This window comes from Vicia villosa, linkage group LG7, assembly GCF_029867415.1.
Source record: "Vicia villosa cultivar HV-30 ecotype Madison, WI linkage group LG7, Vvil1.0, whole genome shotgun sequence".
Classification (NCBI taxonomy): Eukaryota; Viridiplantae; Streptophyta; class Magnoliopsida; order Fabales; family Fabaceae; genus Vicia; species Vicia villosa.
The window spans coordinates 48,405,156-48,422,190 of record NC_081186.1 but is presented as its reverse complement, the minus strand read 5'-3'; the positions used below and the strand labels follow the sequence as shown (position 1 = coordinate 48,422,190).

At 31.7% G+C, this 17,035-nt stretch overlaps 1 protein-coding gene across 1 annotated transcript; it reads left to right on the top strand.

The window, feature by feature from the left end:
- The first annotated feature begins 12,249 nt into the window (after positions 1-12,249).
- Positions 12,250-14,076, top strand: LOC131620530 (nascent polypeptide-associated complex subunit beta-like). Its single transcript, XM_058891645.1, has 6 exons — positions 12,250-12,363; positions 12,747-12,814; positions 13,046-13,194; positions 13,301-13,357; positions 13,553-13,591; positions 13,676-14,076. Exons 2-6 carry the CDS (start codon positions 12,747-12,749, stop codon positions 13,843-13,845), a joined length of 483 nt encoding a protein of 160 aa, XP_058747628.1. The 5' UTR covers positions 12,250-12,363; the 3' UTR covers positions 13,846-14,076.
- Positions 14,077-17,035: the final 2,959 nt, after the last annotated feature.

Here is a 17,035-nt window from a genome sequence, read left to right as displayed (position 1 = left end):
TTCAAGTATTATTACTTTGCACTTGATTTCTACCAAATTCTATGTATTTCTGGAAGTGACAAGAGAATGAAATTTCTTAAAATTTTATTCAGTACAGCAGCATCTTCTTAAAATTTTATTCAGTACAACAGCATCTTCTTAAAATTTTATTCAGTACAACAGCATCTTCTTAAAATTTTATTCAGTACAACAAAATGTATTTCTGGTTTGCCATAATGAATTCACAAGGATGTAATTGTCTGAAATCTTGTTAAAAATGGTCCTGTCTGATAAGAAACACTCAATATATAGTAAATAATACAAATGTGGATTAACTTGACACTTTTTATCTGAACCGTTTTCATTTTTAAACTATGCTTGTGTAACAGTTATGTATCATCTTGGTTGAGGTATTTTAAATAAGTAATTTAGGCACTTACTAAATTCCCTTTGCATTGATATACTTTGTGTTTTAATATGATCCTTTCCATTTAATTGATGCTAAAACTAAATTACTCCAAAACAGGATAATGTTACTTTAAAAGCAGAATTAATGTAGTACGAAGCATGCAAAATCAACCATTTCATCTTTTCAGTGTTAGAAAAACTCAAAAGATGTTTGGTCAAAATCAACCGCAGCTTTGGTTAAATCAACATCATACAAAGTTAGCAACAAAATGTTGTAGAAATCCATCAAATTTGCAACTATTTCATTTTGTTTCAAATAAAACACCACCAGAAAGTAGGCGGGACGGTCAAAGTAGAGGGAAGACGTTCACAATCTTAACTCTATCTGTTTAGAATTCAACGTGGATGTCCGACGAGCTTGACATGTTCTGCGACTCCTAGTAGGAAGAAATTTGGGGTCAACTTTTGTGTTTTTATCCACGTCCCTAAGTAGATTACATGTTATCTTTGGTTAATATTTTAATTGCAAGTTATGTTTAAAAGAAGGCGCCCAAGTATATTGTTGATATGAAAAATATTTGTGTTTTAAGCCCTTAATTTTGTATGATGATTTGTTAACTTTAGTTTGTTTTCAGAAGTTTTCTACTATCTTTAAGTTAAATTTGATTTTCAGGGGAAATATGAGAATTTTAAACATTTCTACAAGAAAACACAATAAAAAGTCCAAAGACATAACAAATGAAGCTGAAGAATCAATGATCAAAGAAAATTGTAAGTCAAAAGATAAAAAATGCTAGAATATGGCTAGATAGTGTTAGGATAACAAGTTCGTGTTGCATACGAGAAAAAATAAAGAATTCTAAAAGTATGAAGAAGTCTAGTAGACTAAATAGGTAACAATGTGTTATGGCGACACTGCATGCTTACTTAGACTTCTAAATTGTCTTTAGGGTGATTATATGTATTTGTACTTGCTAAAAGTACAATATTAAAAAGAGTCTGATCACATAATATCTTATCTTCAGAGTTTCCACTTAGAAGGGAAAATTGCACTCAATCCTTCTCAAGCTCAACTTCATCTTTTTTTCGTCACAGATACAACACCATATTCCCTTTCTTCCTTTATTCACCTCCTTTAAAAAAATGGTGATCATTAGGGAGTTAGACGAGAAATGAAACATGATTAAAATTTTCAATAGTAGAGAACTCAAGAAACTATATGAAAACTGCATGAAAAACTCCAGGCAAGTTGACAAGACAATTGACTATAAAATTCTCGAAATAGGTATGCTTAGGAGTTATGACAACAACTCTGATTCTAGTAGTGATAGTGATCATATTTTTCCCGTGCTTTCTCAAGAAATTCAGAGTTGTTAATGGAGGCAAACTCATCCAAATGTTTGGGAGTGGAGGACTTCAAAACTTGCTAAACCTTTGAGAAGAGAATGACCTCTTTCCATAAGCAAGTAAACCTTAATGGAACGGGAGACAGGGGGAGATTATCCCGTAGCCTTGCTCTGAGGAAAAACGAACTAACATAACAGCCTCAGATGATTCACCGTACTCCTTTTCTATACGAACCTCCCAGTTGTCCACAACCTTGAAGTGTTCATTCCTTTTACTAATTTTGAGTTAGAGGTTCTCATGACCATTAATGTCGCCCATCCCAAATAAAGCCCAATGGTTTGGCTTTTATAAGGGATTTTGAGATAATATGTTAGTGTCTAGACGTTAACCTTACCATATGTACTCTTTTCTCCTTTTATGGTAATAAGACAGGAACCGTATGTGGTTGGGTGACTCTTTGCGTTTTATCGAGAAAAGTCTTATTCACCCCTACTCTAACTATTTCAAGAATTAAAAATACGTGTTCATTAGGGTGAGGGAGCGAGATGGCACATCCATGGTTACCACAAGGGACGATGACACCCAGTATTTCTCCTTATATTGGAGAGAGGATCTTATGGTCATAAACATCTTTAATTTTGAATACTTAACCATCATTGAGAGTGAGATGGTTAATGTTTTAGAAGAGTTCAATCTAATGAGATTTATGGAGATGGTGAAGCTCGACCGGTGTGAAGACAGTAAAATTGATGAGTATTTGTGTAACTTGTAATTCCTATAGGCGCTATCGATTAGGATGTTCTTATCTCTCAATACTTATTGTTTTTTCTTTTACTTTTTGTAGAAAGAATGGCCCATGTACTTGCTAAAGTACAATACGTGATAACTCATATTGATTCAGGACTGTCAGAGGTTTTAAGGAATGTTGTGGAATTGAGAGTTATCTCACATAGGGAATAAAAAAGTCAGCGTATGTGATTTTTTTATGAGAGAATCAAATTTCCCTTCTTAACTTCAACATTAAGGTATTTAAAGCGGTCCAGCGCCTAGATCGTATACCTTTGTAAGTAGAAAACACCCTTGAGAGGAATACATGAGTGGATGGATAATCCACCACTATATTTGGAGAATATGGTCAAATGACCTCTTACTAACATAATAAAGACACGTCATTTCCAATACCAATACACAGTCCCTCAAGCACGGGGCTTTGTAAAAGGAGAAATGTTTGTTAGGGACCAAATAATACTAAAATTCATATATTGTTTTTGGTCCCTTTAACCAATTTTCATTCAATTCTCACACTTTTATTCACACAATTTAGTAAATATGCAATTATGTTGGTTTTAAATTTATTTGAGTAGTTATTTCACTTGTTTGTTAGTTGTGTAGATGTTATTGAAGAGCTTTGAAGATCATAGGCAATTAAGGTGAAGATCAAATAAGACCTTGAAGAATATGAAGACTTGGAAAAGCAAAGAAGTGTTTATTCAGCCAGTTCACGCCGCGTCCAGCCTTGGCACTGCGAACTGCTAAATTTCCAACCAAGCTTAATCTTGATTTATTTCTGATGTGGAAAAATCTAATTAGTACGTGCCGCGTACTAAGTTTGTGTTGTGTACTTAGTTTGCGCCGCAATTGCGGCGTATCAACAATACCAATTTTAAGGACTTGTCTTGAAAGGAGGTCTTATCTTTTTTAGTGGCAAAAGTTAGTACAAATTTTGGTGCTTTTGAAAGATAGAAAACAGAACCAAAGAGATTCTTATCATTAGTTACCAATACACATTTTATCTTAGGGTTTTAGAGAGAAGATTTTCATCTTTGTGAGAGAACTTGATGTCCATTGCTTCTTCTCCATTCCTTGTGCCGTCAACCATGGAGATGAGTAGCTAAATCTCATTTTGACAAGATTGGAGGTAGTAACTATCTTTATTGACTATGTATTCTCTTTAGCTCTTTTATGTGAACTTCATTGTTATTGAAATAGATTGATGTTTTGGTTCTATATTACATATTGAGATTTGGATTATAGTTGAGAAATATATTTCAAGTCTTAACCTAAAACATTCTCTCAAGTGGTGGATAAATCGTAGAGATAGGTTTATACACTACATTTCTATTTGTATCAAACATTAAGGATTAGTATATTGATAGTTAGATGGAGAGATCGTCTAAGGATTGATATACTAATTATCACAATTTTATTTAGACATAAATGTTGTTGAGAGGATACTAGAATATTTTCATAACTTTTGAAGTCACATGTTTTGGTTGCTAAAGTCACATAGGAGATAAGGATAGTGAAACCAAAAAACAAACTTGTCATTCTTTTATATTTGAAACAAGTATTATTTTATTGCCTTATAATCATTTTGATTAGAACAGTAGCGATTCAAACCAAAACAACTTTGTTACCTTTTGAACTTAAAATAATAGTAACTATAGAACGGCGGTAATATCACCCAATCTTTGTGGATACGATACGAAAATATTTGCCTTGAATATACTAATTCAACAGTGTTTTAGTTTCTTTTCCTTTATCCAAACGCCGTAGAGGGGACCTTAAAAGGAGCACTTTAAACATGAATCAAGATAAGTTCCTGTAACGAGACTCACTCAAGTCCATAAAGCGAGACTTTAGTTGAGACCCCCGTGAAAGACTTTAGTTAAGTCCCATATGAGAGACTTTAGTTGACTCCTTAAAAAAATACATTAGTTGAGTCTCTTAGTCGAAACTTTAATTGAGTCCCCCTATCTATGTGAGACTTTAGTTGAGTCCCCTAGGAAACACTTTTGGTAAGTCCCTTGAGTGAGACTTTAATTAAGTCCCATATAGGATACTTTAGTTAAGTCCCTCAGGAAAAACTTTAGTTGACTTCCTTAGGTGAGACTTTAGTTGAAATATCTTAGAGAGATGATGTTTATTTGGATCTATGTGCTTACAGGTATAGTCAAAGGGATCCAAGATGGTGAAACTCGTGGATATCAAAGCTGCAAGTCAACCAAGTAGTTGTTTATTTTTAATGATGACAACACTTAATATCAAATGATATCTAGTGAATTCAAGTATATGCTGAAGATAGCTCAAGCGGTGAAAGATGCACGGGATGGTTGATCAAGTTATCCTTCCAAATCAAGCTATTATCTTGAAGATGAATAGGTATTTTATTTAACACGGTGGTCAAACGATTTTGATAGTTCTCTAGTTTTAGGATTGATAGTAATTTTAGTAAAACAGATATAGTAGCGCCATGATAAATAAGATGTGTTACCTTGGTTAAAAGAACACGTTGAACAAGATGTCCTATGTTATATAGAAACATGTTGAGTTGAGATGTTCTATTAACAAAAGCAACATGTTAGACAAGATGTCCTATGCATAAGCTATTTGACATCGTGATTGTTTTGGACTGGGCAGTTGGATAGGTTTAAGATTTAACTGATGTAGAATATTTTGGGAATATTATGTTATCCTATGTGGCGCTGAATGTTAGGTCTGGAAGATTCGAGTCTAAATCAAGAAGAATATTCACTTTCTAATTATGGAGATAATTTAGAAAGATTTGATTGAAGACCTATCTTTATGCAGAAGTTTTTTGCTGATTTGTAGAAGCCGATTAGCTGTGATTGAAAGCCCAAATCCAGTTGGGAAAAAAAAGGTATAAATAGAAGCATTGTAACCAAGAAAAGATAACCAATTGAAGATGTAAAAGTTTATATTAATAGGGTTGAGTCTGTAAGCCACTCTCTAGGAGAGTTGGTATGTGTGAGCCTCTCGAATATCACGTTGATATGAGAGTAAGAATAATGTTCAGAGTTGTAAATTTCTATTGTTCATTCTTAAGCTTTTAAGCATAGTAAGTTTATTATTATTGGAGGAAGCTTTTAAGGAACTCTAGGTGTTGTTCTTAGTCAAGAGTCTTGGCTAGGTATTATTTTTGAAGTGCGTCTTCCAGTTTCATTCTAAGTGTTTAGAAGTATCCAATCACTAACTGTGATTCAAAGGGAGTTGAGGAGGTCCTCATACCTAGGCGAGTCTTAGGTAGAAAGCTAACTGGGGTAGTGATTAAGTGAGAAGTCAGTAAATCGGAGGTTGTTTATGTGTGAGCCAGAGGTTGTTTCCATAGTACTTTGAATTGATACTATCATAGTAAACTTTATCCCTGGCTTGGTAGTCCCCAGAGTTGGTGTTGTTATTCATCAAACTGGGTAAACAATTACCTGTGTTATTCACTTTTTAGTATTATGGATATACGTTTATACTTTGCCATGTGTTGTGTCAGACCAGATGTTCCGACAAGTCATAGGACACATGGAATCTAATATACAAGAATTTCAGATTTTCAAGTGAAGATTTTCTTTTCAAGGGTCATCGGTGGTTTAACCTTTCAAATGATGGCAATCATTAAAAAGATATATGCCACCGGTTTCATACCCTTAGGTGCATTTTCTCGTATCGGTCTCTGTTGAATTGGTTCACTCCAAGTGTTTGATATGCGGTCCTTGGAACATCGCCATCATCAGATTCTCTTAAACAATAACATCATGAACATAAACACGCATAAAACTACAACACAAATAACAAATACAAAGACTTAACACCACAAGATTTCTAAGAGACTACAACAATCAAAACAATATCATCTGGTGCAGACATCGTATCTCTAACACAATTGTCATCTTTAACTGGCACCCACATATGTTGTATATTATAATTGTCAAATGCAACAAAGATGTATGAAATAAGTCTCTCGATACTTCTAATTCTTTCACCATCATTAATCTCTCTGTCTAACCAAATGATCAAATTTCTCTCAAGTTGTTTGAAATCTCGAATGTTTCAAAAAAGCATCTTCTTTGAAAGCTTGGTTCTTGAAAAACAAACATGTCCATGCCTTTTGCTAATCATGTTAGAGCAAGTCAAGAAAATATTAAGAAGAAAATAGAAAGATGTGCGAAAAAAATATTAGAAGACACCTCTATTTTACACAAAAAAAATACATATTAAAATATAATATTTTACCAAAAAAAAGCAATACATGAATTGACGTCTCCTACTATATAGCTTATACATATGTGCCAATTCAATTAGCTTCAATGCTAATTTGCATAATACAAACACCAATTAGCCGAACTTCAGGGATACGCACGCGTTTTGTTATTTAAAATATGAATAGCATAGAAATTAATGAAAAAGATGATAAATTTGAAAACTTTGTTAAAAAACATAGTTATTTTTTTTAAAAAAAAAAAAAATCCAAATTATGGAGATTTCTCTATATTTTTTATATTAAAAATTTAAAAATTAAATATGTTTTTGTCCTTATAAATATCTCACATTTTATTTTTAATCTCTATAAAAAATAATGTATTTGGGTTGTTATAAAAGTTTTTGTACAAGTACCTTTAGTTCTTATTATTTTTTAAAATTACTTATTTATTTTTAAATTTTTAAATAACTTTTTCCACACATGTTTAGAATGTTATACTAAATTTCTTTATTAAAATTTAGAATTTTTTAAAATAAAAAAATTAAATATAAATTTTTAAAATTAAAAAAATAATAATGATTAGAGTAATGCTAACTCCGGCTTATAAATGTCATCTATAATATAAGAAAGGAATATGTGCTGGTTAAGACATATTAACCCTGGGTTAATTATGTGACAAATCTCACTTATGGGGGCAATTTGGGTCCAAAGTAATCATTTGTCAGAACATTACATGCTTTTAGTTACATAATATCTATGCCTTACCATATTCACTCTCTGCAATCCATTCTTTATTATTATTCTTTTCATTATCAGTTGCATTTGAACCAAAGACTGCACAAAGGTGTCCACGGGCAGAACAGTTCTTCATCGATGGTCTTCCCAATGACCATACTGTTTGCAGGTTGTACACTTTCTGTCCTATTCTCTTTCTCCGATTTTCATATCTATCCTTTTCTCTCCAAAGACAAACCTACCACCAAGAACAATTGTCTTTTCACTATCTCTTCCCTTTACTTTCTTCATATCTAGCTTTTTTCTGGTTTTGTAGATCTTAATGGCTAGACCCTTTGAACTAAAGACCCTTTGTTTTCTCTCTCCCAAAGCTTCTCATGATGCTTCTTCTTACTTTGTTTCCTTCTTCCTCTTTTACTTTGTATTTTGTTCAGCTTCTTTCTTCTTCCTCTTCACTTTTTTCTCTTTCTGCTTTTGGGCAAGTGATATAGATCTCAAAGCAAAGAATCATCATATGACATAAATCTATAATCCTGTTTACAAAATGTTGTTTCGATTTCAAGCAAAAATTATGGAGATTTGCTTTTGGGTTGTCGATTCGATTTCAAGCGAAGAAGATGGAGATCTGTTTGTGGGTTATGGTTTAGTTTCAAGCGAAGATTTGATGGCGATGGATCTGACTTTTTGGCGATGGATCTGACTTTTTGGCGATTTCACGGTGGTGTGTGATTTGGCTGGTATATCTGTCGTAAAGCTCCAAACTTTTTGCATATATTCAAATGTGTAATATTCCATTGTTTTGATTGTTTTATTTCTATATAATTTTACATGTGTAATATTTCTTTTTTCAAGTCAAGTCCAATCCCTAAAGTGTAAGTTATTTGATTTTACTACTAACTATTCTTCTTTATTTACTTGAATGTTTCATGTCTAACATGTTTGCAACTTTTTGACAGAATGATGGTGATGTAAAAATAGTTGGGAATAATTTTAATGAGATTGTCTTGGATGAATCAAAAGATGTTCTCCTTGAGGTACAACTTTGACCCTCTAGGTGAAATTGTCTTTGCACCATCAATGGAAACTCATTTAACCTTGATTGTTAGCATACTAACAAAGTCTTATTTGTTTCAGGTTCATTTGTGAAGAAACTAAGTGGTACGGGAAAGACGATTCTGATTTGCACCATCCCGGATCTCAATAATTTAGGAGTCGGGTTGTGTCGAATGGGTAGTTGAATTTGAGCCTTCAGTATTCGTAGATTGTGAGCAGTGTGGGATATAATAAGATTTGCAGTTCTGCATTGTACCTTTATTTAGTTGTTTGTAGATATGTTTTGGTTGTTGTCTGATGTAGAAAATAGGCTGAGACCGCATTTTATGAAGCTGGGTATGATGCTGTCTTTTGGTTGTTGATTTCTAATTTTCGGTTCGGTCGATATCTGTATTGAACAGCTCTTTATAGGTGGTAGCCTGCCTGTTGATTCTGTCGGCTCTACTTGCTGTGGTAGCCAGATTATACAAGTAGCTGGTTCTAATGTAGGCAAACGATTATTAGTGTATCGTAGATTTGTTTAAAGGGTAGCTAAAACAACTGCATTAGAAAGTAGGTTTGAGTGACTATGTTAGAAATTGGTCTTTTGGTGTCTGTTTGAGGCTCCAATTTTGGGGCTCTAGAATTGAACTAGATTTGGTTTCTTGTGATTGTATGTGTGAGTTTTATAAAAGTAACTAGAAGATTTCCATTCCCTTCATATTTGATCGTAATTGTCTTCCTAACTATGATACATGCTGTGTTGCATTTTGATTTCAGTTAGTTGAGAAATAATCAAAATTACAATGACCTATAATAATCCAGTTTTATCGAAAACTATTTATTTTTGATAATTCCAAAATACTTTTTGGTGTTCTGATGAATTCTAATCAAATCAATAAATTTTGTAGCTTGCAGATCACAAACGGTTATTGCTGCACTCAAGCGAATGATAATTTTGCTACAGGTTAGTTTGTTTGTGAATGAATCTCTAAACCACCAGAAGCCCAAATATGTTCCTGCATCAAATAATATGCAATGATAAGGCATACTACCACCCTAAATGCCTTGCTTTTAAAGGTGTTTGCAAGTAGATCAGGAGTAACAACAATAAGAAGAATGAAAGCAGCAGGCAATTCTAGCCAATCTGCGATAAATGTGACGAAACATTAGAAATTATTCTGGGGAAAGTGTTTTGTGGTTTTCTTTCTTTTCTCATTATTTCATCAGTGGTAGTTATGTTGTTGGATGCATAATTGGAGGATGACTTATATTTGGATCCGGTAATTGGTAGTGGAGTGTTGTATCTGTTTTTTCGGCGTAGTTGCGAATTGGATTTGAAGTCTGTTTTTTGTTTTGTTTCAGTATGTGTGTTAACAGGTTGGTATGATCTTAGTGCAGGCGACATTATGTTTGTTCTGATCTTGGTGCAGGCGTGTTTTCGTTGCTGCTGTATCTACTTTTGTGGTTACTACTGTATCTATTATATTTGAAGGATGTTGTTGTTATTATGCAGCCTGTGTGTTTTTTAAGTGTATTGTTTTCTAATGAAGTTACCTTTTGTTGAATTTTAGATGTTTATTTTAAAAGATCAAATAAATGGGTGTTTATTTTAGATTTTATATTGGTTTGACCACTCTCTGCATGATGCATGAGATAAATGCAGTAGATGGGTGGAATGCAGTAGATGGATGGATTTCATAAATATATTACAAAAACACGTACTACCACATTTCAATATATGAAAGAGTTTATCATCCTTTGTATTTTATAAATAAATTATTTATTTATTTTAAGAATGAAAGATTATCCAACTTAAATATTACTAACATGTATTTTTAGTGTACACATTAAAAAAGAAAAAGTTTTGTATTAAATAATTAAACGTTAAACTTTAAACGTTTAATGTATTGTTTACAATGAAAATTATATATCATCGGTTGAGATCATGTTATTTTGGTCCGATAAAGTAATTACGCAACCTATAATATTAAAAAAAAATAGATGTTTTAAAATCTTTTATATACTCTTTTTTCTTATTCTGCCGCCTCATCAAGTTGAGAGTAATTTGTGTCTAAAATTCTAACAAATAATATCACTTTTTCTGTTTCAACTACAAATTTGTTTTATTATGCCTTTGGTTGTCAAGTTTGAATCAATTGATGTTGTCATCTGATTCAATTATAATGTTCTTCTTTTCTTTAATATTACTTTTTGTTACCTTTCTTTCATTTTATACTATTATTTCTTTCTCTTCTATCGAACAAAAAAAAACTCAACATCTATTCCTTTCATCTCGTATCTCATCAAATTAATATTAAATAACATTTAATTATAGAATTAAATATGTTTTTAGTCTTTTAAATATAACAATTTTTCATGTCTCTAAATATATTTTTAATAATATAGATTATGATTTTTTTAAAATAAAAATAATATTTATATACGGGAATTTTTTTAATTATTAATCTATATTTTTAGAGAAAATGAGTGATGCACTGACAGTGTAAAAAAGTTTTACACTGTCAACCAATCACGAAGATGAATCAGGACAAATCAGACTGTAAATTTTAAAAAGTTTATATGACATGGCAAAACGATTTTGTTTCTATTGGATGACAGTGTACAACTTTTTTACACTATCAGTGCACTACCTTTAATCTCATTTTTTTATATACGAAAAATGGTATTTATGATCCAAATATTTTTTATTCAAAAATGGTATACGGAAAAAATCTATCATTGATACAAATTTTTTTATATACGAAAATTTATTATTGATACAAATATTTTTGTAAATGATACCTAAATAAAAATAATATTTGTATATGGGAAAAAATTTATTATTTATCTACATATTTTTATATATGAAAAATGGTATTTATGAACAAAACATTTTTTATTCAAAAATAGTATTTATGATCAAAAATGGTTTATGGGAAAAAATCCATTATTGATCTAAATATTTTTATATTAAAAAATTTACTATTGATCCAAACCTAAACAAAAATAATATTTACATACGGGAAAAAATCTATTATTTGTCTATATATTTTTATATACGAAAAATAGTATTTATGATCATAATATTTTTGATTCAAAAGTGGTATACGGGAAAAGAATTTATTATTGATCTAAATATTTTTATATACAAAAATTTACTATTGATCCAAATATTTTTGTAAACGAAACCTAAACAAATATAATATTTGTATACGGGAAAAAATTTATTATTGATCTATATATTTTTATATATGAAAAATGGTATTTATGATCCAAATATTTTTGATTCAAAAATAGTATAAGGGAAAAAATTTATTATTGATCTAAATATTTTTATATATAAAAATTTACTATTGATCCAAATATTTTTGTAAATGATACCTAAACAAAAACAATATTTGTATACGGAAAAAATTTATTATTGATCTAAATATTTTTATATACGAGAAATAATATTTATGATCAAATATTTTTGATCCAAAAATAGTTTACGGGAAATAATTTATTATTGATCTAAATAATTTGATATGCGAATTTTTTATCATTTATCTTAATGTTTTTTCTTTTTTTAACATTCTATTTAAAATAAATATTTTATGTAAATAAATGCGCGTAACAGACCAGAACCCGTGCGTATGCACGGGTTTATTACTAGTTGTTTATAAGGATAAAAATCAATTTTAATAATTTTATAGGGATAAAAAGGTATTTAACCCAAATTTAAATCCCACTTTTAATTTTCTTTTTTATAAATAAAAAGAAGACTAGGGTTTTATAGATATAAGAAGGATCTTATCTCGTTGGGTCGTTTCGTTCTTCTTCTCGCTGAGGCTTACCCTGTGTTCAAAATCACTGATTTCCCCAAGGTACTTTCATCACTTCTACACTATTTCATTTCACTGATTTTTCCTTTTGTTGTATCTTGCTATCCATTTTTGCGTTGTTTCTCACTGTCTTCGGTTTTTTCAACCCTTCAGAATTTGACCTAATTTCTACGCGGTGTGTTGATTTCGAATTCGTCCTATTTTCCATTCCATTTTTTTATTAATTTTGTTTTTTAGGTCTCTAGTTTTCCCAAATCTACCATTTTTAGTTGTATATTGAGCTTTGAGTTACTGATTTGCTCCAAGGGTGGCTGAGAAGGATGTTAGTTATGTTTTTGTATACAATCTACTCTATGGAGGTCTTTCAACTTTAATGTAGTTTGGTGTTATGAAATTTATATTTAGTTTGTGTACTGTTTACTCAGATGAATCGTGAAAAGTTGATCAAGATGGCCGGTTCGGTTCGAACTGGTGGAAAGGGTACCGTCAGAAGGTATTTTTGAAGCCTAACTCTGGTCTTTTCTAATATAACTTGGTTGTCATATTGGTCCTGCTAATAATATCGGTCATTTGTCATTGGAGTCACTAGCCATATGTTGACATGAGCTTTAGATCTTATAAATATCAGTTCTTTCTCCATTTTCTTGTTAAGTGTTGTTGTGAATCCATAATGCTTTTGTTAAGTTAAATAATTTCTTGATGTTCTACATTCACTTTACCGTAGAAAGAAGAAGGCTGTCCACAAGACAACAACTACAGACGACAAAAGGCTTCAGAGTACCTTGAAGAGAATTGGGGTGAATGCCATCCCTCAAATTGAGGAGGTCAATATCTTTAAAGATGATGTTGTCATCCAATTCTCAAATCCCAAAGGTGATGACAGTCTATATTTCAGCATTAATACTTTTAATATGACAGGTTTTATATATATTGCTTTTCAGATTTTGCTAACTTTTAAATTGGCTTGTTTTCTATCCAGTTCAAGCATCCATTGCTGCTAATACATGGGTTGTTAGTGGTGCTCCTCAAACCAAGAGTAAGATAACACACCCTCTTCATATATTTATGCTAGTCTATCATAGTTTTATATGTTCACATTCAATTGTCTGTATCTTTTCATTTTATTTTAGAGTACACTAAGGCGTTGCTTCCCACAATTTATTAACAGCCTTCTATAGTGGCTGATTATTTGCTGTTGTATGAAATTAAAAGTTAATTTTCCCTTCTGCAGAATTGCAGGACATACTTCCTAGCATTATCCACCAATTAGGTATGTGCTTTCAACTTTTTCAAAGGTGTGTTTGGTGTTTATTGTCCTTCCAATCTTAAGGTTTTGAGTATTATTAATATACAGGGCCGGATAATTTGGAAAACCTGAAGAAGATAGCTGAGCAGTTCAATAAGCAGGTTCCTGAAGCAGGTGCTGGCACAGCCACTGCACAAGAAGAGAATGATGATGATGTTCCAGAGCTTGTCCCAGGAGAGACTTTTGAGACAGCTGCTGAGGAAGCCAAGGATAGTTAGAGTGTTATTGTGTGCCATCTTGTGTTTTTTCGACAAAGAAAATTTTGATTTTCAATTTTGTATTTTAGGTTGTTTTGTTCTCCAGTCATATACTTTAAACAGGCCTCATACTTGAATTTAATCTGTTTTCTTTTGTCCAATTCAAGTATTACTTATTTGTACTCGATTTCTACTAAATTCTATGTATTTCTGGAAGTGACATGAGGATAAAGCCCCTCAACCTTAGTTTAATTTGCTCTTTTTGGCTGATGTTTTAAACTTCTGCTTGTTTGCTTATGTTTGATTGAATTTAACTCATGAATGCATATCCTTTTGTTTTATTGCTTTTGTGTTTTTATTGCTTTTTGATTAATGACAAAAATGGGAGAACACAAAATATTTTGAAATATAACTGGGCACCGGGACTAAGTCTCAAACATTTTATATAACATTTATTTTGTTTCACTTGTTGAACTTAGGGGGAGATTATATCTTACACGCTTAATTGATTCATCAAAATATATGAGTTTTTGTCATATCAAAAAGGGGAAGATTGGTAGAATATTTTTTGGTTTTATATCCTTGTAATAATTTTGATGATAACAAATACATATTTTTTATTAAGAATAAATATGCACTCTAATCATATAAATCAAATATGCAGAGAAATGATAGAAGGTCTGAAACACTCTAAGAGACAACAAAGCTATGAAAGTGATTTCTCAAAAGCAGAAGGCTGCATTAAGGGAAGTTTACAAGAACAAGACGTGCTGAAGCTAAATGAGAAGTTTACAAGAATAAAACATTCTGAAGCTAAATGAGAAGTTTACAAGAACAAGACGTTTTGAAGTTAAACGAAAAGTTTACAAGAACAAGACGTTCTGAAGCTTAATGAGAAGTTTACAAGAACAAGAAGTTGTGAAAAGTTTACAAGAACAAGACGTTCTGAAGCTTAATGAGAAGTTTACAAGAACAAGAAGTTGTGAAGCTAGACGGAAAGTTTACAAGTTCTTATACTAAGACGTTTCACAGGCATCAATGAACAAAGCTGCAATTTATACTCTGATAAGAAGACTCTGATTGTTCTTTAAAATGGATATGATCCTCTGATGATCATAAGATCCACTGTACGTTAAAGACATTAATATAGAATCAAACAAAGTAACGACTGGAACATTATTTCTATGGACAGAATCTCTATCTTTGGAAATAGCATTAAAACACATGTTATTAACCTTCCAAAACAAGTGAATGTGTCTTTCAACACATCTCCTAATTCACTCTATATAAAGGAGACAATGATAAAGAACCAGACATCAATTCTCACGCACGCAAACACTAAGAGCTCTCATAATCTCTTCATACATTTTATCTCTTATTTTTATTGTGCTATAATTTTGTGTATATATCACATTTATGATACAACTTTCTAGAAGCATTTAGTAAACTCATTAAGTTTTTGTCTTGTGATTGTTATTCCTGGAGAAAATCGAGTTGTGGTTTTTGATCTCAAGAAGACGTTGATGGTTGTCTTCGTGATTTGTAATCAAGTTTTGATTAGTGGATTAAGAGAGAGAGAGAGAGAGAGAGAGAGAGAGAGAGAGAGAGAGAGAGAGAGAGAGAGAGAGAGAGAGAGAGAGAGGCAAAATCACCTTAACAGGGTGGACTAGAGTAGTTTGAGTTCAAACGAACTAGGATAACCAAACGTGTTATTTGCTTTATTTTTTTTGAAAACCCCAATTCAAACTCCCTTTCTTGTGTTTTTCTTTTCTTCAACAAACAACTTATTTTTGCACAAATTGTGGGTAAATGGACATAATGCAATAAGTTATACTAGTCTTGTGGTTGACCTTGAAGCTCAAAAAAGAAAGGTATTCACTTATCTTCATACTATGAATAACTGTTAATTCCATTGATTCATATTAATTCCATCATTTATATGTGCAAAGAAAACCAAAGTAAATTGCAATAGGAGATGCATCTGAGAATACAACACAACCATAAACCCAAACTAATACAAAAAATACAACACAAGAACAGCCACAACCTCAAAATGAAGTTGTATCGTAACAACACCAAACTCAAACTGATGTTGATCATGAATTTGAAATGCTTGCCGCAAATCTTGCTGCAGCATTTAAGGGAACACAACCCCAACCTAATGTGAATGATGTTATTTCCCAAACTGTAGATGTTCTCAATATTGAAAATACATTTATTCTAAATGTGGAACCTATCCCTCAGGTAGCTGTACATGACTCTGGTATATGTGGTTTACAACCAAATTACATTTTGTCTGCACCTGTTTCAAATGTGGAACCTACTCCTCAAGTAGCTGTATCTGCACCTCCAAGGGTTCCTAAACCTGTTGAGTTACTTATACTAATTCAATTCATATGTTTCAATTGGATTTATTGCATGTGGCCTAATGCTTGTGTTATGATTGCATCTTTGTCGAAAAAGAAACCTAAACAAAAGGTTGCAAGGAAATTGGAGTTAAGGAGAAGTGACAGAACAAGCGTTATTAAATGCAAAAAACTCAAGGGAGAAGGAAGTGACCCAACATAACCGATGACATTGTAGACATTAGTGAACTTTCATGATGTGTTTTGGATTATGTATTTATATTATTTTAAGCAAACTGGAGACATGATATATTTTTGTTTTTTGGCTTTATGTATCTCGGTTATGTTGTATTATGCCTTTTATCTATATGTATTATGCCTTTTGGCTATATATATTTTGGATATATTAACCATCATTATGGTTTAGTAATATTTGACCTTCAAAATGTACCTTTGTTGGATATTTGTTAGGCCTTTTTAACTCTTCTCTTATTTTAGATAATTAATAAGCAGGGATAACAATGAAATCACAAATATATTTGGTCTAAAACCAAAATATCATATTCATTCATTAAATAGTACAAGGAAAAATTCATAACGACTGCTTATTATGGGGAAGAAATACAAAAATTGTTACAGACACATTCAGATGGGCATCACCACCATTTCTGATAAGCAATGAACAAATCCCATGACACAATCAACAAAAGCTTGAACATATTGGATTTTATCCTTTCCTTCTCCAACTTCATTTTCATCTTCTCTTTTTTCCTAATCTCAAGCTACTTAATAAGGCAATCTAAATCATTCAAAACCTTTGGGCACTTGCATCCACTTGAAGTTTTGGGTTCACTTGGTGTGTTTCG